Source organism: Vipera berus (assembly GCF_964194415.1).
Source record: "Vipera berus genome assembly, chromosome: 7".
In the NCBI taxonomy this organism is placed as follows: Eukaryota; Metazoa; Chordata; class Lepidosauria; order Squamata; family Viperidae; genus Vipera; species Vipera berus.
In genome coordinates, this window is record NC_138209.1 from 7,026,694 (window position 1) to 7,050,701 (window position 24,008).

Here is a 24,008-nt window from a genome sequence, read left to right on the forward strand (position 1 = left end):
TATAGTTGTTAGTATATGGTTGTTTATGATTGCCTTTTTATATATATATACCTTGTATTTAGCTCTGGGAAGTCGGGGGGGGAGGGGGGGGAGGGAGGGGGGGAGGGAGGGAGGTTGGGGGGAGGTAGGGGGGGAGCAGGGCGGGGGAAGGGGGTTTTTTTAAAGGAAAACTGTATTTTAAAACTTTTCAATAAAAAAAAAAAAGAAAGAAACACCAGAACTCCCGTCAGTTCGGCGGAGGAACATTCCAGAAGATTCTGGCATCTACTTGGTCACAACATTCCCACCTCCAAGGGGCCCATCAAACTCATTCGTAATCCTGGTTTTCAGAATCTCACCCAACTTGTAAAAACCTGAGCAAAGCTGAATGAGAATTTTGAAGAGAGAGGTATAAGGTTTCCTACCTGAGTAGGGGGTTGGACTAGATGACCTCCAAGGTCCCTTCCAACTTTATTATTATTATATGCGCAAGAAAACATGCACACCAAATGGCACAAAAGCACTTGCTTTTTTTTAAAAAAACCCTAACATTATTGAATGCAATTCAGTGCACAATCAAACATTATTGTTACCATGCCGAAAGAAGGCATTTTATTAAGAGAGCAGCTCACTTTTTACAAAATGTTATTATCCCTCCCGAGGAAGAATAATTATTATTTTTTTAAAGATACTCTTTCCTTACCTTTCTTATCGACCTAAATCGTTCTAAACGTGACAAAGCCGTTGCCAAAATTCTAATCATTCCACATTTGTTAATTTGGCCCTGGCCCCAGAAATGTTATCTCAGTGCTTAGGATTCAAATGAGTTCGGTACTTCATAAATCAAATGAGGAAGTGATAAAACAAGTTTCTGCAATAGACTCTACCTTTTATCTAAGGGCAGCCTTAAGGCTTACGACAGTATGCAGTGAACGTTGGGTTAAAATAAACTTAAATACTCAGGTTATTGCTATTTGAGCAAAGCTCATATATAAACGTACTGGTTTATAAGGCACAAAGAAGACTAGATTAACAGAAACAAGCTTAGGGTTGAACTGTGAGTCCTTGGTGCTCACTTGCAGATGTTTCATTACCCAGCTAGGTAATATCAGTAGCACTGATGATGTTACCTAGTTGGGTCATGAAATGTCTGCAAGAAAACAACCAAGCTCAGAGAGCCCCAAGGACCCCACAGTCCTCCTCCTCCTCCTCCTCCTCCTCCTCCTCCTCCTCCTCCTACCACACTCCCTCCCAGCACTGATGATGTTATCTAGTTGGGTCATGAAATGTCTGCAAGAAAACAACCCAGCTCAGAGAGCCCCAAGGACCCTACAGTTCTCCTCCTCCTCCTCCTCCTCCTCTTGTCACACTCCCTTCTAGCACTGATGATGTTCCCTAGTTGGGTAATGAAACGTCTGCAAGAAAACCACCAAGCTCAGAGAGCACCCAGGGACCCACAGGACTGAGTGTCTTCTCCAAATTCTACCTTAACCACGTTCCATGGGGTTTGTGGTTCACAATAGGGAGGAGGGAATGCCATGATACAACTGGACAGACCCCCCCCACACTGCCACTCATGTCTGTTAAGTGCACCCTCCCTCCTCCCGCTTTTACTGACTACAGTGAGGAACAGCTGAAATGCGAAGTTAATTCTCGAGTTCGATTAAAAAACGGGGCTGGATAGACTGCAGAAATAACAGGGAAAAACTGTTAAAAATCCCAGGACTTACAGTGGTCGGGAAATAGCGGCTGGTCTTGAATTTCTTCAAAGCCATGGAGCAGGTGTAGGTTCCCAAAAAGAGAATGCAAGACATGAGAGTGATGTCAGGGACGTATTTGCAGTTATTCCCCACCAGCATTCCTCCAAATTTCAAGCACTGCTCCTTGGTGAGGGATGACCATTCGGTTGTTTCGTTGTGCTGTAAACACAAAAGAAAAAACACAAAACACGGCACCTTTAGAGGGCACATTCTCCCCTTCTCGCTCAATGCTAGAAATGATGCTGTTCACCTTGGCAGGATGTCATGTTTACATTCACATGCAGTCCTCGACTTACAACTGTTCATTTAGTGGCCAAAGTTACAGCAGCATTGAAAAAAAGTGACTTATGACCGGTGTCCACACTTACGACCGTTGCAGCATGCCCATGGTCACGTGATCAAAATCCGGACGCTTGGCAACGGACTTGTATTTATGACGGTCGCAGCGTCCCGGGGTCACGTGATCCACTTTTTGCGACCTTCTGACAGGCCAAGTCAACGGGGGAAGCCAGATTCGCTTAACCCCCGGGTTACTAGCTTATCAACTGCAGTGATTCACTTAACGACGGTGGCAAGAAAGGTCGTCAAATGGGGCAAGACTCACTTGACGAACGCCTTGCTTAACAGCAGAAATTTGGGGCTCCATTGTGGTCAAAGGTCAAGGGTCACCAGGATGCAGGTATTATTATTTCTGCTTGCAAATTACAAAGAGGTTCTTGTGGTTTCTATATGCAGATACTTGAATGCGTGAAATGCTCAAGGAAGTTATGGGGAACAGGATGATGAATATGTAGTACAACCTCCAAAATTTAGCTAATTAACCAAGCCAATTGACCAAATAGGGCTGGGCTTTGTACAACCAACTCTTTAGTCAGCTAAGTCCCATTTCATAAGAACTACCAACTTGAGGGCTAATTATTCCTTCAATCAAAATGAAATCCTAGAGGACCTGTGAAAAGGTTGAGTTGTTTCAAGGATCAATTTTCATGTGTCAAGATGATTTAAGGTGATTAAGGGCCTGAAGACTAAAACATACAAAGAACAGTTGCAGAAATTGGGTATGCCTACTCTAGAGAAAAGAAGGAACAGGGGGGACATGACAGCAGTATTCCAGTATTTGAGGGGCTGCCACAAGGAAGAGGGGGTCAAATTGTTCTCCAAAGCACCAGAGGGCAGGACAAGAAAGAATGGTTGGAAACTGGTCAAGGAGAAGAAGCAACCTGGAATTAAGGAGCAAGTTCCTAACAGTGAGGACAATTAACCAGTGGAACAGCTTGCCTCCAGAAGTTGTGGGTGCTTCATCACTGGAGTTTTTAAGAAGACACTGGACATCCACCTGCCTGAAATGGTATAGGGTCTCCTACTTGAGCAGGGGGTTGGACTAGAAGACCTCCAAGGTCCCTTCCAGCTGTATTCTGAATTGAATTCACTGGATTGGCTTTATCAAGCAAACAGGACTATAGTAACTTAGATAAATCTAACCACACAGGTGGCCTGTAAAGTTACATCTCGTAAGGACATTCCATAATGCTGGCACAGTACACCTTCATTGTTGCTGGTCCCTGTAATATTTTAATGTGTTTATTTAATTTAGCTTTTCTACTCAATTACTTAAAATTGAGTAGTTAGGTGAGGACTTGGTTTTGCATTCTGCTTTTAAGAACAGCTGGCTTTTTCAAGGACTCCAACAGAAGGCTTAATACAAGAGTTTGGTTCAACTTAGTTGGTTCAACTAAGCCAGGGGTAGACAGCCATGCTGAGGGGAAAGGGAGAGGTTTCCAAGCTGAGCCATGCTGGCTCAGGAATTCTGGGAGTTGAAGTCCACGAGTCATAAAAGAGCCAAGGTTGCCTACCCCTGGCCTAGGCCTAGGCCACTTTATGACTCATGGACTTCAACTCCCAGAATTCCTGAGCCATCCATGCTGAGGGGAAAGGGAGAGGTTTCCAAGCTGAGCCATGCTGGCTCAGGAATTCTGGGAGTTGAAGTCCACGAGTCATAAAAGAGCCAAGGTTGCCTACCCCTGGCCTAGACCGCTTTATGACTTGTGGACTTCAACTCCCAGAATTCCTGAGCTGGCCATGCTGAGGGGAAAGGGAGAGGTTTCCAAGCTGAGCCATGCAGGCTCAGGAATTCTGGGAGTTGAAGTCCACAAGTCATAAAACGGCCTAGGCCTAGGCCAGGGGTAGGCAACCTTGGCTCTTTTATGACTCGTGGACTTCAACTCCCAGAATTCCTGAGCCAGCCACACTGAGGGGAAAGGGAGATTTTCCAAGCTGAGCCATGCTGGCTCAGGAATTCTGGGAGTTGAAGTCCACGAGTCATAAAAGAGCCAAGCTTGCCTACCCCTGAACTAAGCCAAACAACGTTTAACAGCTCAGAATCCAATTTTTCTCACCAGTTGAGTACATAACTTAACCTTCTCAATGCACAGATACGCCTCCCCTGAGTTACAGCTTATTCAGCTGGGAGGAATTTTTATCAGCCTAAAAGTGATAAAAGCCTTCACAAGTCCTTTGCATCTGACCCCCGCAATTTTCACAGCTTTCTTCTCCACGGCATAACTGTAAAACCCAGAGGGAGCAAAAATACCCATAGTTTTCACTCAACAAAGTTCTCCTTTTCCCACTTGGAAGTGAGAAGAGCATCGGCTGGGATCCACGCGCTGTTGCACTGCTGATTTTATAAAAAACACAGGGCTATGTTTTATATCCCCCCATTCATTAAATTTCCGAGCTGCAAATAGCCTCCGACTTACAACAATTCACTTAGTGATTGTTCAAAGTTACAACAGCAATGGAAAAAAGTGACTTAGGACCCATTTTTCATACCTACGGGGCCGTTGCAGCATCCCCATGGTCACGTGATCAAAAAATTCGGACACCTGGCAACTGGCATGTATTTGTAGGTTGCCATGTCCCAGGGTCACATGTTCGCCTGTTGCGACCTTCTGACAAGCAAAGTCAATGGGGAAGACAGATTCACTTAATAACCGTGTTCCTGACGGTAACAACTGTGGTGACTCACTTAACAACTGTAGCAAGAAAGGTCGTAAACTGTATGAACAGAAGTTTTGGGCTCAATTGTGGTCCTAAGTTGAGGACTACCTGTACTTGATTTATGTATAGTTTCCCAGATCAACCGACAGTTTGGATTTTTTTTTTGAATGTGGCCAAATTTGGTTTTAAAAACTGCTGTAGCCAATTGTTAATTACTATTTAAGTTATGGTTCGTCACAATGTCAGCCAGATATGAGCCAGCCGTGTGCTGCAGCTGCCAAAAAAGCCAACACAGTGCTAGGCTACATTAACAGAGGGACAGAATCAAGATCACGTGAAGTACTAATACCACTTTACAATGCCTTGGTAAGGCCACACTTGGAATACTGCATCCAGTTTTGGTCACCACAATGTAAAAAAGATGTTGAGACTCTAGAAAGAGTGCAGAGAAGAGCAACAAAGATGATTAAGGGACTGGAGACTAAAACATGTTAGGAACGGTTGCTGGAATTGGATATGTGTAGCTTAATGAAGAGAAGGGCGAGGGGGGACATGATAGCAGTGATCCAATATCTCAGGGCCTGCCCCAAAGAAGAGGGAGTAAAGCTATTCTCCAGAGCACCTGAAGGCAGGACAAGAAGCAACGGATGGAAACTCATCAAGGAGAGAAGCAACCTAGAACTAAGGAGAAACTTCCTGACAGTTAGAATAATTAACCAGTGGAACTACCTGCCTCCAGAAGCTGTGAATGCTCCAACACTGGAAGTTTTTAAGAAGAGACTGAACAGCCATTTGTCTGAAATGGGTATAGGGTTTCCTGCCTGAGCAGGGGGTTTGACTAGATGACCTCCAAGGTCCCTTCCAACTTTTTGTTTTTTTTCAAATTATTATTGTTATTATTATTATTATTGTTATTATTATTATGTTCAGACTGGGTTTGGCGTTTTGTGTCCATCTATCGAGTCCTTTCCAGGACCTGGGTTAGGCAGATGTTGTTTAATGAAGTTAAAAATATTGTCCCAGGAGGTGGGCTGTTCAGACTAACACTGCCTTTTGCGGTTGATTTGGATCCTGAGGCATTTGCAGGCTGGTTGTAGGTCAGTGTGTCTGTCGATGGACTTGCTTGTGGGGTGCCAGACTTCGATGAACTTGTGAGCGTGATGGGTGGCAGCGTGGCCAATGATCCTTGTATTTGCGCCAATCAAATTGATGCTGTCAGTATGGGTAGAGATTAGGGATAGTAAAGTAATGCTCTTGGTAAGATGATGTCCCAGGAGTTTCTTTTGCTGCATTTACAAAAAGGGTGGTTGATAGCTATGAGGAAAAAGTTACAACTATTACACCTACCAGCCTAGAAATAAATCCCAAAGAACCCAGTGGGATCTACTGCTGAATAAACATGTACGCAGCCGAGCTGTGTGCAAAAATGGTGACTTTGTACTGTGATTTTGTTTAAAATACAGTAATCCTAATAAAGGTAAAGGTAAAGGTTCCCCCGCACATGCGTGCTAGTCGTTTCCAACTCTAGGGGCCGGTGCTCATCTCCGTTTCAAAGCTGAAGAGCCAGCGCTTGTCCGAGGACGTCTCTGTGGTCATGTGGCCGGCATGACTAGACGCCAAAGGTGCATGGAACGCTGTTACCTTCCCACCGTAGTGGTCCCTATTTTTCTACTTGCATTTTGACGTGCTTTCGAACTGCTAGGTTGGCAGAAGCTGGGACAAGAAACCGGCGCTCACTCTGTTACGCGGCACTCGGGATTCGACCTGCCAAACTGCCGACCTTCTGATCGACAAGCTCAGCGTCCTAATAAACAGGTGCTAATTCAACTCCAAAATTAAGGCAAAATAAAACAGGAATGAGACTGCATTAAAAGGAAGCAGTATAGTTGCACTGTGCATAATTATTTCAAGTATTATAACCTTATTTCTGCTTACCATTTCCACAGGCCAAGCCGGTATGGATGTGACTGTCTCGTTGATTAACGAACTATTCACTGAAAGAAGAAAGAAATGAAACACTTTCAACATACCCCTGTAAAACTAATGAAGGAGGGTTGCAATTAAAATGAATCTCACAATCCCTCCCTAAAATTAAAATCCAGTTAAGCCTTATAATCCTCTTAGGCTGCAAGTAATCAGCAGCTCCAATGAGGATCCTGAATTACATATACAGTAAAAAGAAGTTATTATTCCATAACTTGTGGGTCTTAACCATTCACCGTGGGAAAAATTTAAAAAACCAAAAACAAAACAAAACCCTAATTGCCTCAAATTACGTCGATGCATGAATGACAATTGGGTGACAATACTTCCCAGTGTAACTTCGTCATTAGAATTCTTACATCATCCCCGGAGATCAAAGTGCGTTTTTATCCACGCTGAAAAGCTGCACTGTTAAATGTTATGCTGTGTTATCCTTTCCTTATACGTGGATTAAATGGGGTGAACAAATGGATCAGCTTCCAATTAAGAAAATGGGGTGGCATTTCCTCTTTCTCTGAGTTCAAAAGTAGCGTCTCTCGGCCCCACAAGTGTTTCAGAAAAGATTGAACCCTAAACGGCAGCGCTGTGGACCCTAAATTGCAGCGTTGTGGACTTCAGCTCCCAGAGGAGCTGAAGGAATTCCGGGAGCTGAATTCCACAAGTCTTAAAGTTGTCAAAGTTGCAGACCCCCCCCCCCTGCTAGAGAGAAAGCAAAAGCATTTTTCAGTGTTTATTCCAATTGTTGAAAAACTATTTATTTCTTTTTTTTTAACTTCATCTTAGGTCTATGCATATGATGGGGTATTTTTTCCCCCCTCAAGATATCAATTACTGGGAAATTACACAGGAGCTGGAAATTTCGGACACTGCAGTCTAGTGGCACCCAAAATGTATTTGATTGGGAAGGACAATTTTAGAAACAGACCCGAAAATCTTACAATTTACACGCTATAGTAATAACAGAAGGGAAAAAAGGAGAAGGGCAAAAAAAGAAGGGGAGGTAGGGAGGGGGAAGGGAAGGGAAAGGGAAAGAAGGAAGGGAAGGGAAGGGAAGGGAAGGGAAGGGAAGGGAAAGAAGGAAGGAAGGGAGGGAGGGAGAGAGGGAGGGAGGGGAAGGGAAGGGAAGGGAAGGGAAAGAAGGAAGGGAGGGAGGGAGAGGGAGGAAGGGGAAGGGAAGGGAAGGGAAGGGAAGGGAAAGAAGGAAGGGAGGGAGAGAGAGAGGGAGGGAGGGGAAGGGAAGGGAAAGAAGGAAGAGAGGAAGGGTGGGAGGGAGAGAGGAAGGGAAGGGAAGGGAAGGGAAAGAAGGAAGGAAGGGAGGGAGGGAGGGAGGGAGGGGAAGGGAAGGGAAGGGAAAGAAGGGAGGGAGGGAGGGAGGGAGGGAGGGAGGGGAAGGGAAGGGAAGGGAAAGAAGGGAGGGAGGGAGGGAGGGAGGGAGGGGAAGGGAAGGGAAAGGAAAGGGAAGGAAGGTGAAGGGAAGGGAAAGAAGGAAGGGAGGGAGGGAGGGAGGGGAAGGGAAGGGAAAGGGAAGGAAGGGAGGAAGGGGAAGGGAAGGGAAAGAAGGAAGGGAGGGAGGGAAGGGAAGGGAAGGGAAGGGAAGGGAAAGGGAAGGAAGGAAGGAGGAAGGAAGAAAGGAAGGAAGGAAGGAGGGAGGGAGGGAGGGAGGGAGGGAGGGATATTTAAAGGATTGGGGCATTTTTATTCCCACCCTGTCTTGCTCACTTTTGCACCACGCAATAAGATTTTGCCTCTAAAACAAAGGGAAAAGCAGAACACTTCTACAGCCCAGATCCCCCCACGCTTTACAGACAGGAGCTAACTCAGCCTGTCGATCTGAAAGTCCTTCTCAGTTTCCACACACAGGAAACGAAGAAAGAAGGGACGGAGGAAAGAATCTCCTCCTTGCCCCGGCCGCTGCTGCGGTGGAGAGGAAGCCAAATTTTCCTTAACCCGGTCAACAAAACAAACTGCGGCATTGCTCCTTTCTGCACTGTCTTTAAGGCAGCGGCTTTTCAAAGTCTGCCCCATCCTTGGGGGACCTCGACAGTAAATTCGCAGGAAAAAACCTGAAGGCTGCAAATCTTTTCTTTAGAGGCAGCTAAACCAGCTCCTCTCTTACCGCCCAGCCACAAACCACGGTTAATCATTGTGGACTAATGAACAGCAGGAGGCACAGCAATCCCAACAGAACATCTGGCAACTCCACGGTGGTGGAGCCGGTGTTTCTTTTCAGCGGGAGAGTCTCCGGATCTGTTTGCAACATCTGTCAAAAGAGCAGTCAGGCTACTTACTGGGATACAGGTGCCAGCCACGTGTGTGCGTTGTGTAAGGGAGCTCAAAAAATACAAAAAAAACAAAACCCTGCTGTGAAGCGTGACAAAAAGGGAACAAACTGGCGGAATTTGAAACTCTTCTGATTTCCACAGCCAAACCGCTGACATGGAGTATAAAAAAAAAGAACTCAGCACTGAGTAAAGGAAGAAATTGAAACTTAACATTAAGAAAACCGAGACCATGGCATCCAGCCCTCTCAATTCCTGGCAAATAGATGGGGAAGAAATGGAGGTAGTGACTGATTTTATTTTCCTGGGCTCCAAGATCACTGCAGACGGGGACTGTAGCCAAGAAATTAAAAGACGCTTGCTCCTGGGGAGGAAAGCCATGGCAAATCTAGACAGCACACTAAAAAGCAGAGACATCACCCTGTCCACAAAAGTGTGTATAGTCAAGGCTATGGTCTTCCCAGTTGCAATGTATGGCAGTGAAAGTTGGACCATAAGAAAGGCTGAGCGCCAAAGAATTGAGGCCTTTGAACTCTGGTGCTGGAGAAGACTCCTGCGAGTCCCTTGGACTGCAAGGCGATCAAACCGGTCAGTCCTAGAGGAGATCAACCCTAACTGCTCTTTAGAAGGCCAGATCCTGAAGCTAAAACTCAAATCCTTTGGCCACCTAATGAGAAGGAAGGACTCACTGGAGAAGAGCCTAATGCTGGGAAAGGTTGAGGGCAAGAGAAGAAGGGGACGACAGAGAAGGAGGTGGCTGGATGGAGTCACTGAAGCAGTAGGCGTGAGCTTAAATTGACTCCAGAATATGGTAGAGGACAGGAAGGCCTGGAGGAACACTGTCCATAGGGTCGCGATGGGTCGGACACGACTTCGCAACTAACAACAACAACCCCCAAATAGTGCGGGTCACATTGTCCAATGAAGCATCAGAGAAGTATGAGAGTGTGTTTCAGTTCTTAGTAAACAACTTTTGAGCGACCTTAGTTCTCACAGCTTGGCAGTCCGATATCTGAAGCCTGCATTTCATTCTTTCCTCCCCTCTTCTCCCCCCCCCGCCCCCGAATTTGTAGGCAAGCTAAGAAGCAGTAATGGATGCCACAGCATAGTTATTCTTTGCAGCTTGACAGCATAATTGAAAAGCATCCAGCCAAGGTCAACTTGGGCAAACAGGTAAGGTTCAGGAGAGGACACCAGCTCATCTTACTTTTTGGCAGGACACCAGATACTCAAGCTTGTTTTACCTGTGCCAAAATCTGACTCACTTCCACTTAACAGCAATCATCGGATCACCTGTGCAACGTTATTTAAATTTTGCTTTTTTGTAGTCCTATTTTTTTTAACCGTAAGATTCGTTTTAATCCTGAGAAGAAGCATTCTTCTATGCCATCTTCACCTGTGGATTTTTAAAATTATAAATATTTTACGGATATGCTGGTGACCACAGGTGTCCTCTGGATTTCTACGACTTCAACTCCCACAATCCCCAGCCACCTTTTTTTTTCCTCAGCAGAGACCCCCAAACTGTTCATCCAATCACGGCCTCTGAATTAACACTATCTCAATCCTAAGTCTCTACCGTGAGACATTAAACAGCAATTTTCTTACAAGAGCTCCATAGCTTATTTTAGACAGTTTTAGAATTTAGAATAGAATAGAATAGAGCTGGAAGGGACCTTGGAGGTCTTCTAGTCCAGCCCCCTGTTCAAGCAGGAGAACCTATACCCATTTCAGACAAATGGCTGTCCAGTCTCTTCTTAAAAAACCTAGTGTTGGAGCATTCACCGCTTCTGGAGGCAGGCTGTTCCACTGGTTAATTGTTCTAACTGCCAGGAAATTTCTCCTTAGTTCTAGGTTGCTTCTCTCCTTGACTAGTTTCCATCCGTTGCTTCTTGTCCGGCCTTCTGGTACTTTGGAGAATAGCTTGACTCCCACTTCTGTGTGGGAATCCCAGTTTATTCCAGGCCACAGGTGTGTGACTAAGAAACACTGACATCACTGTAGTGGTTGGTGCCAAAATGTACAGCCCATTTCTCGGGGGTACAAAGATTTCACTTTGCCCATTTAAATATCCCAGAGGGGAATAACAATCATCAGAAAATGGTGGTTAAGGGGTGAATGGTTATCTTAAGCCGTTACATTCCCCCCACCCCGCCCGCAAAAAAAAGTAACAGAAGGTTGAAACAGTTGATCCTCCACTTGAAAAAAATATCTACCCTATAACTCAGGGTTGAACTGTGGAGTTCTTGGTTTTCTCTGAGATGGTTTGCTTGCAAACGTTTTATGACCCAACTAGGTAACATCATCAATGTGACTGTGGGGTTGATCCTTCCCACTTCAGGAATAATCTAGAATAGTGGGGTTTTTTTTCAAAATTGGGAACTTATCCCATGCTAGCTGGGGAATTCTGGTAGCTGAAATTCACACATCGTACGAGTTTGCCAAGGTTGAAAAACGACTGTTCTAATAACCTTTCAAATCCTGTGATTCTAGGACAGCATATTCGAAATTTCAATTGATGTGCAGATTCCCCGGGTGGCTGGAGAATTCTGGAAGCTGAAATCTACCCTTCTTGAAGTTGGCCAGTTTGAAAGACATTGCTCTAGAACAGGGGTGTCAAACTGCCGGCCCAAGGGGCCGGACGCGTCACACGAAAGCCGTGCCCGCCCCATTGCCGGCAATGGCAAAACAGTCCCGATACGTCGTGCAACATCATGTCATGTCATGAGTTTGACATGTCTGCTATACAAGAGGCTTGGAGAGACTCAAACAGTGGACAACTATTTCCATTAAAGCAAGTACAGCAAGGAAAGACCACCTTTGTTAAAAATGATGGAAGGTGCCAGCTGGAGTAAGGATGCGCCCAGCTCACCATGAACAGTTAGAGACTGCCGGCGGGTGATTCCCAGGGGGAGAGCATTCTCTGTGAGTGCGCCCACCCTTTGGAACGAACTGCCGATGGAGCTTTGGACTGCCCACGACCTTCGCTCGTTTCACCGGGACTTAAAAACCTGGTTGTTTGAATTGTCTGGCCTGGACTGAGGGATTTTAAATTATATTAATTAAATTAAATTAAATTTAAATTTAAATTTAAATTTTTAATGTTATCTTAATTGTGGGTTTGTATTAATTTTATTTTATTTTATTCTCTCTTTTGTATTGTTTTTAACTTGCCCTGTGAACTGCCCTGAGTCCTTCGGGAATAGGGCGGTATACAAATTCAACTAATAAATAAATAAATAATAAATAAATAAAACACTCAAGGCCACAATTAGCTATTGGGGACAAAATCCACACTCCTCCTGGTCCTACAAATGGCATCTAATGGGATGAGGATGAAAATGTGGTATCTGAAACTTTCCGTCTGGAGGGATGACAGCCCGGGACTTGAAAACAGGGAAGCGCGAGTCCAGCTTTTGTTAGAATTCAACGTAATAGTGATTTATTAAGAATTCACCCTTCGAACAAAGCAACGAAGTTTTCTCCCTTACCTGGATCTGGTGGTGCGCAGGTACAGGAATAAAGCGTGATATCGTTCACTTTAAAGTGGGAATTAATGGGATAATAATCGGCTAGTTTGATCATCTTCTTGAAGGCATCATAGATGAAGATGAAGCTGATCAGAGAGGAGAAGCCTTCTTCTGTGAAGCGGGTGAAGTACTGAACTAAAAAGCTAGCGTCGGTAGCAACCAAGATCAGACACAGGAAGGCTGACCACAAGCCAATCCAGAGACGGAACTCCAGATAATCAAAGCCGTTGTCTCTGCAAATCAAGAAGCCAAGTGAGATCGAAAATAAGAAAATAAAAGAGGGGGTGAAAATAGCATACGCCTGTTTAAATGGGATACAGGTAGTCCTTGACTTACAGTCTTTCGTTTACTGACCGAATTTACAATGGCACTGGGGAAAAAGCGACCTATGGCCGTTTTTTCACACGTCTGACGACTGCAACATCCCCTTGATCACCGGATCAAAATTTGGAAATTGGCAACCGGCTCATATTTACGACGGTCGCTGAGTCCCGGGGTAATGTTGCAGCATCCCCATGGTTATGTGATCAAATTTATCCCAAAGGGGTTTTTTCAAGAGGCAACTGGACGTCCTTTATTTTTGCTTGAAGACGTTTCCCTTCTCATCCAAAGAAGCCTCTTCAGCTCTGGCTGAAGAAGCTTCTTGGATGAGAAGGGGAAACGTCTTCCAAGGAAAAACAAAGGAAATCCAGTCGCCTCTTGAAAAAGCACCTTTGGGACAACCTGGATGACTGAGAATCTCCACAGACATTTGGCTCGTATTTATGACGGCCGCAGTGTCCCGGAGTCACGCGATCCCTTTTTGCAACCTCCTGACAAGCAAAGCCAATGGGGAAGCTAGATTCGCTTTACAACCAAGTTAGCCACTGCTAGCAACTGTGGCAAGAAAGGTCGTAAAGTGGACCAAAACTCACTTAACAACTATCTTCCTCAGCAATGGACACGTGGGGCTCAATGTGGCTGTAGGTTGAGGACTACTTGCATATTTATTTTCGGAATAACTGGTCATTCCAGAAGTGAGGTCCTTCAGAAGGGCTGACTGGGAACTGTGGGACAACATTTTTAGAGGACAGTCCTAGAAGAGGTTGCTATACATTTTTCTATCAGAACCCCCCCCCCCATGATTTATTACCAGCACCTCTTCGTTTCGGACTTACTTGCTAAAGTTAAATAAAAGTCGCTCAAAGACCAACACGGGCCCAGTGCTGCTCAGAATAGTAAGTGGCTGGCCAGCGAACAAACAGAAAACTGCTCCTGTAACGGCTGTGCCCAGAAAGCTTTCCAACACACCCTAGAAGCAAAAAAACAACAAGCAAATACAACCATGTTATTAAACACATTCCAGCTCCAGTGTTTTAAATACCCAGCTTTACACTTGCAATGGCAGGGGAAGGGAAACAACGGACATATTGAACTGGATAAGGTAAAGGTAAAGGTAAAGGTTCCCCCGCACGTGCATGCTAGTCGTTTCCGACTCTAGGGGCCGGTGCTCATCTCCGTTTCAAAGCCGAAGAGCCAGCGCTTGTCCGAGGACGTCTCCGTGGTCATGTGGCCGGCATGACTAGACGCCAAAGGCGCACGGAACGCTGTTACCTTCCCACCGGAGTGGTCCCTATTTTTCTACTTGCATTTTTACGTGCTTTCGAACTGCTAGGTTGGCAGAAGCCGGGACGAGTAACAGGCGCTCACTCTGCTACGCGGCACTCGGGATTCGACCCGCCAAACTGCCGACCTTCTGATCGACAAGCTCGGCGTCCTAACCCACTGAGCCACCGCGTCCCTATTGAACTGGATAGGGAAGCTAAATTACTTCATTTAATTCACAGTCGGCAAAATACTTTTCAGCAGAAGTGATGGCTTTTGCAGGAGAGAGAATTACAGTTTGAAATCTCCAAGCGTTTTCAAGTCCTTGGCTGATCCTTCTGATTAATGGTGATTGCAATAAGAAATGTCGGCTGAGCTCACAAATATTTATCGGGGTTCCTTATAGGTCCCCACATTCATGTTCCTCCGGTAGCTTTTACACTCTCCAAGGGCAGCATCAAAAGAGGAAATTGGCTGCCTATAAAAAAAAAATCCATCCCTCAACTGAAATCTTGACTGCAGGTAGTCCTCGGTCACAATTCAGCCCCATACTTTTGTTGCTAAGTAAGACAGTTGTTCAATGAGTCTTGCCCCATTTTACAACTTTTCTTGCCACCGTTTTTAAGTGAATCACCGCGGTTGTTAAGTTAGTAACACCGTTGTTAAAGGAATCTGGCTTCCCCATTGACTTGGGACACTGCAACCGTCATAAACACGAGTCAGTTGCCAAGCGTCTGGATTTAGATCGCGTGACCATGTAAATGGATGCTGCAACGGTCCTAAGTGTGAAAAATGGTCATCGGGTTTTCAGCGGTCGCTAAACAAACTGTTGTAAACCGAGGACTGCCTGTATGTGCCTTTCTGCATTTAAGTGGACTGTTATGCTAGAATCACAGAACTGGAAAGGATTTGAGAGATGATCTCATCCTGCGTTTCTCAACCTTGGCGATGCTCACAGGTCTGGGACTTCGATTCCCAGAATTCTCTAGTCATGCTGGCTCAGGAATTCTGGGAGTTGAAGTCCACGAGTCATAAAAGAGCCAAGGTTGCCTACCCCTGCAGTAGAGGTTTCTTGCTAAATGATGTTTGAAGATCTCTGTTGAAAAACTCCTTACCATTTAGTGTGACAGTCTTTTCCATGGGCGGGCAGCTTTTAGGAAATTCACCCCGATGCCCAATTTTGAGCCAACTTCCTTAGGAAATTACTCACCGGTCCCACCTCTGAAGCAGAGTAGAATGAAGAATATACTTTACAACTTACAACTGTTTGTTTAGTGATCAGTTGAAGTTACAACGTCACTGAAAAAAAAGTGACTTAGGATCGTTTTTTCACATCACAACCGTTGCACCAGCCCCATGTTCACGTGATCAAAACTCGGATGCTTGGCAACTGATATTTATGACAGTTGTGGTGTCCTGGGATCATGTGAATCCCCTTTTGCGACCTTCTGACAAGCAAAGTCAATGGGGAAGCCAGATTCACTTAAAAACCATGTTACTAACTTAACAACTGCAGAGATTCACTTAGCAACAGTGGCAAGAAAGTTCGTAAAAATGGGGCAATATTCACTTAGCAACTGTCTTGGTTAGCAACAGAAATTTCACACTCAGTGGTGGTCATAAGTCAAGGACTCCCTGTATTCTCCGTAGTGACGTCCACATGTTGAGAATATGTTTGCCCACTTCTTTGTAGGAACCCAGCCAAAAAAAATAACCCTGTCTCCTTAAAGCGTGAATGCTGCTTTAATTTCCTTCTTGAAAGCTGCTCTTTTTATTGTTTCTTTCCACTATTTTTATCCTTGTGTTTATTTTTGACTTTTATGACTCATATTTATTGTGTTTATTCAATAGCCTCCGGGGCATTTACATCAAAACTCAGGACTGGACTCTGTCTATAAATAAAGAGATAAATCTAGCACTCTGTTTCAAACTATTTAACATACTCAGAAAGAAGCCGATTTTCTTAGAAGCATTAATCTTGATTAAAGCCATCTCCAAAAGCCAAAATTATTTGTATCACTACTGAACATCCTCTCCACCCTCACTGGACAAGCAATAACAGGTTTTGTACCCCAGGTCCTTCTGAACCAATGGCCATCTGAACTTAATTAGAACATAAACAATGAAATACCAAGAACGGTAACAATGCTTCTCAGCACAGACTTTCCTATTTGCAGAGATAAAAAATAGTACATCATAGGATTTAGTTAGTGCAGGGGTCTTCAAACTTGGCCCTTTTATGACTTGTGGACTTCAACTCCCAGAATTCCTCAGCCAGGCACGCTGGCTGAGGAATTCTGGGAGTTGAAGTCCACAAGTCATAAAAGGACCAAGTTTGAAGAGCCCTGATTTAGTGGGACTGTGTTGTTGCACTAAGTATAAATAATAATGAACAACAGTTTGTTCTCCAGTGAGGAGACACTTAACATGTGCACAGGCTACTCCAAGCAAGACAACAACAGTATTTCTTGATTGTGTATGTATGTCTGAATCTGCTTTAGACTTCTATATGGAAACGTATTTGCATAATTTCCTTTGCATGTTTCTCTCTGTAAAATCCAAGCTCTAACCATGTGGTGGTTGAACATCGTTATGTACTGGGCTCTTGTGAAACACCACGTGGGTTCCTGGAGCAGCTAACGGCTCTCCAGCAACCCAGACTACAAGTCTCCTGTGCTGCAATTGGCTATCTCCAGGCGGCAATGGTTGATTCAAACCTATTGGCTGCCGCCTAGGGGCTAGACTATATATTGTGGCTAGTTGCAGCCATTTCCCTAGTACAGTTCCAGCACGAAATAAACGAGTTACCCTGTACTCTGTTCCGCGTCTTCATTCCTGCGCCAAAGAATCCGCTATTTAACAGTGGCAACGAGGATGGGATCCTGCTTCACCGAATAAAGAGCTGAAGTCTTCAAGGGAAAGGCAGCACAAGCCGGAGGGAAGAGGCATCCCCCCCCCCTCTCAAGGTTGGCTAGCAACTATGCTAGCGACCTTGGCCTGAAGCAGGATCCGGAAGAATGCAGGAACCAGCAAGAAAGAATGCCGAAGGTTGGCAAACTGCGAGAATTCGACGTGAAACACCCGGAGGAATGGCCATCATATCTATGGCAAGTAGAAAACTACCACAGAGCCAATCAGATCGCAGAAGAAGAACTGAAGGCCGCAACGCTACTCTGCGTGTGTGGCCCAGCTACCTTTGATTTAGCTGAGAACCATTTTCGTGCCAACTGCAGATTTCGCTCGGCCACGTGTAGAGCTTGTGGAAGGACAGGCCACATTGTGGTGGTTTGCAGAGCCCGCCAGAGAGACCAGCCACCCAAACACCAGTCAGAAGAACCGACTAGGAGAGGTACTGGGGCCAGGGTCCAGTTAGTGTGGGATTTTTCAGAAGCCGTAGAAGCGTATGCCGCACCGGGGCTCAACGCCCCCTCAAACCCAAACTTAAGCTCATGGTAGAGCTACAAGGAATTCCATGTAAGAAGGAATTGGACTCTGGCTCTGCAGTCTCAATCATTTCTCAAGACACTTTTAACTTTGTGTGTAGGCGCAGTAACAATTGGGCCAAACTAAGGCCCTCAGATATAATCCTAACAGATTTTCAAAACGCTCACATTAAAGTTAAGGGAGAAGCTTGGGGCACTTGGATGTAATAGTAGTAGGGGGCCAGAGAACGAGTCTCATTGGACTCGATTGGTTTGATGCCTTAGGTATTCAGATTACTGGCATAAACCGGACACAAACTACAGACCTCGCGTCAGTATGCAAGGAATACGCGGATGTTTTTGATTCAACCCTTGGAACATACACAGGCCCAACTATCTCATTTAAGCTTGATCCCAACGTAGTTCCAATCAGGGTTAAGCCTTGTAGTGTCCCCTTTGCCTTAAAACATAAAATTGATTCTGAAATTGATAAGCTTGTAGAACAGGGTGTGTTACAGTCACTCCACTTAAAGCCAAAGGGGAAGTTCGCATTTGTGCTGACTATAAATGCACTCTAAATAAAGCCCTCAAGCAACACGCTTACCGGTCCCAGTGGTCAACCACATTTTAGCCTCACTGCAAGGGGGTACTATTTTTGCTAAACTTGATTTAGCACAGGCCTACCAGCAAATGCCGGTTGATGAGGCCACAGCGGCAGCTCAAACGATTGTGACTCACAGGGGGGCTTTCAAAGTTAAACGCTTACAGTTTGGAGTCAGTGTTGCACTGGGTATTTTTCAGGGAATCATGGAGCGTACACTCAAAGGTTGATTCAAACCTATTGGCTGCCGCCTAGGGGCTAGACCAGGGGTGTCAAACTGCCGGCCCGTGGGCCGGAGCGTCACGGAGAAACCGCACCCATCCCATTTTCGGCAATGGTTCCGATACGTCGCGCAACATCACGTGACGTCGCAAGTTTGACATGCCTGGGCTAGACTATATATTGCGGCTAGTTGCAGCCATTTCCCTAGTACAGTTCCAGCACGAAATAAACAATGAGTTACCCTGTACTCTGTTCCGCATCTTCATTCCTGCACCAGAGAACCCGCTATTTAACAAACATAACACAACTTCCATATCTAGAACAAAAGCTTGCACACTAATGAGGTATGTCACCCAGTACTGTACAATTATCAACCTATATGAAATTTATAGTGTCACTTTCTGTACATTCCATTTTATATTGAAGAAATATGGTCACTGTAAGCTAACATCTGATTGTCTTAGAGCAGGGGTCTTCAAACTTGGCAACTTTTAAGACTTGTGGACTTCAACTCCCAGAATTCCTCACCCAGCCTGTGATTCTAGGTCAAGTAAAGAGCGTGAGAGAAAGAACAATTAATTTATTTTGGGTGACTGAATTAGTCTGTGGGCTTTGCAGAGGCTGGGTTTTCATAACATGTTAAACTGATCAAAAGTGGCTTGTTGTGCAAAGGTTAAATTAATCCCTGACCTTATCAAGTGTGCCATGAAAATATAGCCAGACAGATAGGGAGGAGGAGAGGAAAAAAGAGAAAGAAATAGCACCTCAATGGGTAAAAAAAAAGGGTGGGGAATGATAAATTTGGAGATGGGAAATCCAGAAGATAAAACGCAATTTGCTGGGAAGAATCTTGTCCTAGTCATAACGCTGACAGGAAAAGGAACTTCTCAACATCTTCTATGTTTGGTTAAACGTCAAAGCTATGTCTTTGCACCAGCTGTGAAACTGAGCTTCATAGAAACAAAGATTCATTTCACTACCAAAAGTCTCCTTTCCTTCTCTTAAAATATTAATGTTCTCTGGCCATGACATCTGACATCAAAATACGACATTCTCTAGTTTATTATCTCTTGCACCGGTCGATTTCTTGGCTGGAATGTCCACTCACGTTTATTTATTTATTTATTTATTTATTTATTTTATTTATTAATGGGACTTATATCCTGCCCTATCTCCCGAAGGACTCAGGGCGGCTAACAACAATAACATATAACAGAAATTAAGATAAAATGAAAATTAAAGTCATCTGTGCAATAAATTAAAATTAAAAATTAAAAATAAATTAAAAATTGTAAACATAATTAAAATGCCTGTCAGTCCAGGTCAGCCAGGTGGAAAAGGAGTGTTTTGAGGCCGCGGCGAAAGGACCGGAGATCTTGGGTCATCCGAAGCTCAGGGGGGAGCTGATTCCATAGGACTTAACAAATATCCCCCAGGGGACTCTGCGGGGAAGCTCCTTTTGTGTCCCTGTTATTTTTCCACACCAAGGTGGTACCTATTTGTCTACTCGCATTTGCATGCTTTCGAACTGCTCAGTTGGCAGGAGCTGGGAGAAACCGAGAGGAGCTCTTTCTGTCATGTGGCCCGGATTCTTGGGTTTCAAACCGCCAAGCAGTCAACCGTTCGACGATCTTCTGACTCGGAAGATCCTAGCCCCATGAGCCACTGCAGCCCCTGGCGGTGTGTGACGAGGCTTCGAAGAAAGCGGTGTTGGCCTATTCCAGTGATGGCGAACCTTTTAGAGAACAAGTGCCCAAACTGCAACCCAAAACCCACTTATGTATCGTTGGGTGCCAGGTGGGCGTGGCCCATTGGGTGGGCGTGGCTCATTGGGTGGGCGTGGCTGTGGTGGTAACGGTAGACGGGGTGGGACTAAAATGTTCAATCCATCAATTCCAACTTTGCAAGATCTTTTTTTTCCCGCCAGAAGTTGAAATTGATTGATTGATTGAACCTTTTTTTTTTTGCACACGGTGGCGGAGGCCTAAAGCAAAAAGGTTTTATAAAACCCAGCTGAAGGCCTAGGACTGGGGCGATGGCACGCGTGCCCACAGAGAGGGCTCTGCGTGCCACACGTGGCACGCGTGCCATAGGTTCGCCACCATGGCCTTATTCCATCCTGTTGAGGTTGGCTCCTTCACAACCATGACCCACCTGCATGTTTTCTGTCGCATCTCCCAGCAGGCCTCCGAAAGTGATGGCGTTGGTTACCGTTGCCAGGTAGATGAAGAGAATAGCAGACAGGGCTTGGATGTTGAAGGCATCGTAGAAGTCGCTGGCAAAAAAAGGAGCTTTCCTCTTGATGTCTTTGATTAAACCCCCACAAAATCTAAGAAGAAGAAGAAGAAGAGGAAGTGTCGCAATGACATTAGTCCACATAGCGAAGGAGAGTTTGAAAACAGCATCCCAAAACACAATTTGAAGGCTGTTGTAATAGCTTCCTCCAAGAAGGATGCGAGTTAAAACTATCTGAAGGAGAACTTCCTGACATTTTAGTGGAACCACCTGCCTCCAGAAGCTGTGAATGCTCCAAGAGTGGAAGTTTTTAAGAAGAGACTGGACAACCATTTGTCTGAAATGGTGTAGGGTTTCCTGACTGAGCAGGGGGGGGAGTTGGACTAGATGACCTCCAAGGTCCCTCCCATCATCATCATCATCATCATCATCATCATCATCATCATCATCATCATCATCATTATTATTATTATTATTATTATTATTATTATTATTATTATTATTATTATTATTATTATTATTATTATTATTATTATTTACAGGTTGTCCTTGATTTATGACTGCATACGAGCCCAAAATTACCGTCGTAAGATGTTGCAGTTGTAAATCAAGGCATCGTGTCTTCAGATCTGGAAGTTTGTTTGTTTTTTTAATAGCATTTTTGCAACATTTGTTAAGCAAAGGCTGCAGTTGTCAAGTGAACACCACATTCACGAAATGAATCTGCTTTCCCCAATGGGAGGTGTTTTTTCGTTTTTTGTTTTGCTGGAAACTGTAAGTAAACAATGCAAACCAGCAAAAGGTGTCACAAATCAGGATGCTGCAAATGGACGTAAAAGTGAACCACTTGCTAAACGCTTAAAATGCAATCACATGACTGGGGATGTTTGTGTGCAGTTGTTGTAGCTCCAAAAACATACTGTAAATAGTTCTAGGGAGATATGTTGTAACTTCAGGTGGTTGTTAAGCAACTGGTTATAAATTATGATAAATTACAGATTATGGAAACTAACCAAAGAGAGATGCAACCTAGAAATAAGAAATTTCCTGACAGTGAGAACAATTAACCAGTGGAACAACCTGCCTCCAGAAGCTGTGGATGCTCCAACACTGGAGGTTTTTAAGAAGAGATTGGACAGCCATTTTGTCTGAAATGGCATAGGGTTTCCTTCCTGAACAGGGCGGGTTGGACTAGAAGACCTCCAAGGTCCCTTCCAACTCTGTTATTCTATTCTGTTTTGTTCTGTTCTGTTCTATTCTGTTCTAAATTTCCATTCCATATTTTCTATTCTGTTCTGTTCTGTTCTAATTCTATTCTATTCTATTCTCTACCTATGTAACATACTAGCACAGGGGTGTCAAACTCAATTTCATTGAGGGCCGCATCAGCATTGCGGTTGCCCTCAGGGGGCTGGGTGGGTGTGGCCTGGGTGGGCGTGGCCTACTGGGTGGGCGTGGCCTACTGGGTGGGCATGGCTAGAGCACATAGGGCCTACTGGGTGGGCGTGGCCAGCTCTACATTGTTCGCATCAAGGGTGCCTATGGGGGCCTGGGCAGGAGTGGGACAGATCTGAGGGTCTCTGGCAGAAGGAGGGTCTCTGGGCCAGGGCCAAGGCAGTGGGGGCCGTTCCCTCCCTGTTTCCAGGATGGCTTCGCAGGCCGCATGAAACCACTTCGCGGGCCGGATCCGGCCCCCGGGCCTTGTGTTTGACATGTCTGCGACTAGCAAAATATCCCATATGAAGATATGAACTTTTGTCTCTTACTTGCCAGTTTTTTGCAATTCTTCACAGTCCCCATGTCCCCCTCCTCCATTTCCTCCCTCGTGAGGGGGGTCTCCATTCATCTGGATATTCTCGCCGCCTGCATACAAGTTTTTCCTGGGCAGACAGAATGAGAATACAACTGAAGATGGACATTCGATGCAAACATCATACAGATACATATACCCAGAAACCCAAATACCACAGCCATGTTTTCTTAGCCTTCTGTAATCTTCAGAAATTACCTTTGCTCTTAATAATATGAATTAATCTGTCCTTTGCTCAAACACTCATGCATTTTAGGCCCATTTTGAAAAATGTTTTAGTTAAGTTTAGCCCTCCCTGGCTTTTAATTTCACTAACATTTGTCTTTTGATGGATGGTTTGTGAAATAATAAAAATAATATTTGTTTTTAAAAAAACTTGCCTTTTTTGCACTGATGATGTTACCTAGTTGTGTCATAAAACATCTGCAAGAAAACAACCAATCTTAGAGAGCGCCAAGGACCCCTCCAACTTGCCTCTTCCTTAATGTTTTTGTTCTCAGGTTTTATTTTTAATAAAAGATCTGTATAAATTGCTTGTTATAAGACACGGTACAGAAATACTTTATTTTTATTTTTTTTAAAAAAAAGCATACTGTGAGCAGAAAGTCTGGAAAAATACGACATTCCTAATCTTTTATCTCCAACAATAATTGACATATGTCTTTTTTATATCAAACTTTTATCAAATATAAGCAAAATCCGTGATGATGATAACCTTTACTGACATTTTTTTTACTGTGGGCACACTGGCACACATTAAAAATGAAATTCTTTTGTCCGCTCTCAAAAGTGTATACATACATAACACATATAAACATGCTATATACATACATATGTACATACCTACACCCTTACATATAAATACATATATTAATCACTGTCCATCTGGAATACATAGCAGAAAGAGGAAGCTTGAAAGTTCATAAAGTTGATGCTGTACGGAACAAAACTGTGACTAAATCTGGATGTTCTGCTTCGGAGATACCAACAGCAGAATTGACATAAGCAATATTTTTAGCTTTACAGATGGCTGAAATATAAAATAATTCGTAGATCTTCTATGTGATGGAAGTTGTTTTATGACTCTGGGGCAGGGGCAGGCAAACTTGGCTCTTTTATGACTCGTGGACTTCAACTCCCAGAATCCCTGAGCCAGCCATGCTGAGGGGAAAGGGAGAGGTTTCCAAGCTGAGCCATGCTGGCTCAGGAATTCTGGGAGTTGAAGTCCGTGAGTCATAAAAGAGCCAAGGTTGCCTACCCCTGCCTTGGGGGGATGGTGGGGAAAAAAATAACCCTAAAATGCACACTTTCCATGAGGCATTGCTGATCCTATGGAGAACTAACTTTGTGGGATGTTCAGGAGTAATCACTTCTGCTCTTAAGGATGTTGCTATTATTTTTCAACATCCCCAATGCTACCAGCGCATGCTGACCTGCCTCCTTTATCAGCCAGAAGACTCAAATCCGGGAAGCCCCCACTGGCCCTTGCACAACATCTACCCAACAACTTTAACATCAGTTCCCAATGGAAAGCCAAATGGAGGCCCAGATACAGGAAGACATATAAACGACGCCACAAAACAGGTCCCAGGACCTGAACTACCAG

The 24,008-nt window shown here is 44.6% G+C and overlaps 1 protein-coding gene across 4 annotated transcripts in view; it reads right to left on the minus strand.

The window, feature by feature from the left end:
- Positions 1-24,008, minus strand: part of SLC4A4 (solute carrier family 4 member 4) — a 212,282-nt gene that overhangs the window by 35,478 nt on the left and 152,796 nt on the right. For all 4 annotated transcript variants that reach the window (XM_081332175.1, XM_081332173.1, XM_081332174.1 and 1 more), the window contains 6 exons: positions 22,359-22,472; positions 20,512-20,686; positions 13,686-13,819; positions 12,490-12,761; positions 6,672-6,730; positions 1,710-1,898 (listed from right to left, as the gene is read on the minus strand). In XM_081332175.1, coding sequence (XP_081188301.1) covers positions 1,710-1,898; positions 6,672-6,730; positions 12,490-12,761; positions 13,686-13,819; positions 20,512-20,686; positions 22,359-22,472 — 943 coding nt within the window. The remainder of the gene's footprint in view (positions 1-1,709; positions 1,899-6,671; positions 6,731-12,489; positions 12,762-13,685; positions 13,820-20,511; positions 20,687-22,358; positions 22,473-24,008) is intronic.